We start from the raw sequence: 3,325 nt of genomic DNA on the forward strand, positions 1-3,325 counted from the left end.
GGAATGATTGATGTTAGGGTCGAACCCTACACATAATGGATCTTGTTTTTCAGAATAGTTGCATCGTATTTTGAGATTTTCAGTTTGAAGTGCAGTTTGCTAAAAAAAAATCTTACACGAAAGAAGGGCAAGCTTAACAAAATAATAAGTGCCTTTTGTCTGGGTTGCACAACAGGCACTGTGAAAATGAAGAGGATGGGGCCTTATAAAAATTTATCTGTACACCTGAAATCACAAATCACTAATATAACTTGAAATGTACAGTTCTTTAGTGAAAGTTTTCTAAATCAAAACATATAGTAGGTTGAATTTGAGGCTCGTTCTAAAGGTTTATAATATTATTTCATTTATATTAATTAATTAATAGATTAGAGTTGGCAAATATACAAAATATTTAACCTAAACTATTTACTCAAATGGCTAAATAATTCAAATAGTTTAATTTGAGTATTGAAATTTTAAAATTCAAACTTTTTTTTTTTAAATTAATCACCGGTATCTGATCTATTGATCGACTAATCCAGATCAGGTACTGCAAAGACGAGGACAACACTCCCAACCTAGTTTGCACCATTTGTAAATGTCATGATTCGAATCTCTCACCTTACTTAAGGGGACTAGTGCCTCATACCACTAGACTAACTAGTTGTTGGTAAAAAAAATCAAACTATTTAACTTAAACTATTTATTCAAATTAACTTAAAAAAATTCAATGATTCAAGTGGATTAATTTGACCACTGAAGTTTTAAAAATTAAGTTTTAATTTGCCGCGATCACAAGTGTAAATTATTCTGAATTGATCCAATCTTTACAAGAAACAAAAGAGAAAAAGTAGATTCGCATTGCACAAAGTAAACAAAGGGTTGTAAGAAAAATGGACCGATAGAATACTTTGGAACGAAAATCAAGTGATGGGTATATCTCAAATCTCAGCTGATTTTATTTTATTACTAGAAGACAAGTCAAACCCCACATTTTTCACTTGCCTTGGTTCAAGAAAGCAGCCAAGCGTTTGAACAAGCTCTTGGCCTTGTCGGATTCAGGATTAAAGATATAGAACACATGATCCTCACCTTCAGTCTCCATAATCTCCGCTTTTCCTTTCCACTCAGATTTCACCAATTTATCGTAATAAAACCTCCCCCTGTCCTTCAATATATCCTTCTCTGCAACAATAACAAGGACTCTATGGCATGCCAACCCTGCAAGATCCGGGGATCCATCTGCAAACGGATTGATGAGCGGATCATCACACCCTTTATCGGAAGGACAAACGTATAGCCACCACTTATCGACTAGCTCTTTCCGAACCCGATCGGTAACCTCAGATCCAATCGGGTCGGTTCCCCAGAAGTAAGAGTGGATCATCCCAATGCCCACAATCTTCAACTTCTGACTCAGATCCGAATCCTTGATCCGGAGAGCCAAGTGGTGTGCAATGTTTGCACCAGCACTATCACCAACCAAATAAACCTGGTCAAGGTCCACATAATCCTTGATCCAGGTTTCATTGTTGCCATCTTCTTCTTCCTTGTGAGAAACCACCCATTGAAGTGCAGCCCATGAATCTTCATATGCTGTAGGAAGAGGGTGCTCGGGGGCTAGCCTATAGCCGACCGAAACAACGACAACGTTGGCCTCGGCAACGAGCTTGTTGAGGCTGGTATGGTAGTTTGGGGACGCCGGCGAAGCAACACAAAAAGCTCCGCCGTGATAATAAACTGCAAGAGGTAGCTTTTGATCGTTGGGGACGAAGTTTGGCCGGTAAATTCTAGCTGAGACGTCAGATTCGGGTATGATGACAATATCTTTGGATATCACGTTGGTTTCGGGATCAAGCCCCGGGGGAACCACTTCGAATCCTGCTGTTCTTTCGATGGTTCCATCTTTGTATTCTTTGAGCCACGGGAATAAATCGACAACAAGTTCGGAATCGTTGGAACCCATGTTTTTGTCGGAGAAAGTAAAAGAAAGAAAAAGAACAAGGAGACAATACTCGGAGAGACGGAAGAAAATTTATAAAATGATCAAGGAAAATGGAAGAGACTATTGACACCAGTTAAAGCACTATTGCCTTTTGACAAGAGACAGATTCATTGGCTCACTCACTCTATTTAGAGAGAGAGACAAGCTCAAATAAAGAACTTTTTTTTTGGTAAATTACTTGATGACTGCCGATTTAAGGGGTTTAGTCATAATTTTAATTTAATTTAATAAATTTATTTCTCCAATCAAATTGTGATACATGTCATTATTTGATTAGAGGGATTTTTAAGGGTTTTTAATTTAATTAATTTCATAATTTTTTAATCAAATTAGAATGTGACATGTGTCACATTTTGAATTAACGAGAATAATTAAAGGATGAGTTTAGACACACAAGGGAATCAAACCTAAGTCCCAAGGGTGGCATGCTCAAGCCTTAATTACTGATCCAATTCTCACATTTTGTTAACAAGATAATATATGTGTTATATAATTTGTTTAGATTTAGGTAAAATAAAAATAAAAATAAAAAACGAAAACAACTTAATTTCATTTGAACTCAATATCCATTAGTAACCAAGTAAGCATTAACCAATAAACTAAATCTAATATTTAGGAATCAATTGTAATTATATATATATATATATATATATATATATATATTATAGTCAATGATAGAGAAAAAGAAAGAAAGAAATAAAATAGACAAGTGATGACTTAAATTAGGTCAATTAAGAAAATCTTAAATTACTAAAAAAACTAATAGATTATTTATAGTTAATTATATTTATTTTTAATGATTAAATATATGAAATTATATTTAAAATTAAATTGTTTTTTCTTATAATTATAATTTGAATATTTTTTCTTACAATTATAATTTGAATATTAAATTGTTTTTAATGATTTCATATATATAATCATTAAAAAATAAATATGAAAAAATAAATTTAGTTTAAAAATATTAAAATCTTAAACCAATTATAAATAAACTACTAGATTTATGTTAGTGATTTAAGTGCTCTCATATTCTCAAATTGGCCTAGGTGTAAGTTTTCACTTATCTATTTTTATTTTTTATCATTAACTAATATATAATATATATAAACGTCGACACCATTTTTATACAAAATAAAAATATTTGTACGACTTTAAGAAAATAATAGGATTTTGAAAAAAATAATAATTTTGGAGTCGCCATCGACATTTGGTTTAGCTAGGTTGAGTACCTAATAAATACATTTAAAAATATTTTTTAGAAAAATTAAGTTAAAAGATAAAAATAGTTTGCGTTTAACTAGAAATTCATTTTAATGGCTCGGGAGTCGGTTATGCGTG

At 32.3% G+C, this 3,325-nt stretch overlaps 1 protein-coding gene across 1 annotated transcript; it reads right to left on the reverse strand.

Moving 5' to 3' along the window:
• Window positions 1-958: 958 nt before the first annotated feature.
• Window positions 959-1,976, reverse strand: LOC120215572 (probable carboxylesterase 2). The gene has a single exon (XM_039213220.1). The coding sequence runs from the start codon at window positions 1,946-1,948 to the stop codon at window positions 980-982; it is 969 nt and encodes a 322-aa protein (XP_039069151.1). The 5' UTR covers window positions 1,949-1,976; the 3' UTR covers window positions 959-979.
• Between the last annotated feature and the right edge of the window lie 1,349 nt (window positions 1,977-3,325).

This window comes from Hibiscus syriacus, unplaced genomic scaffold (assembly GCF_006381635.1).
Source record: "Hibiscus syriacus cultivar Baekdansim isolate YM2019G1 unplaced genomic scaffold, ASM638163v2 tig00110123_pilon, whole genome shotgun sequence".
Classification (NCBI taxonomy): domain Eukaryota; kingdom Viridiplantae; phylum Streptophyta; class Magnoliopsida; order Malvales; family Malvaceae; genus Hibiscus; species Hibiscus syriacus.

What these genes read in the sequence shown, in the direction of transcription:
- LOC120215572 (XM_039213220.1), bottom strand. Translation starts at nt 1,948, where the DNA reads ATGGGTTCCAACGATTCCGAACTTGTTGTCGATTTATTCCCGTGGCTC.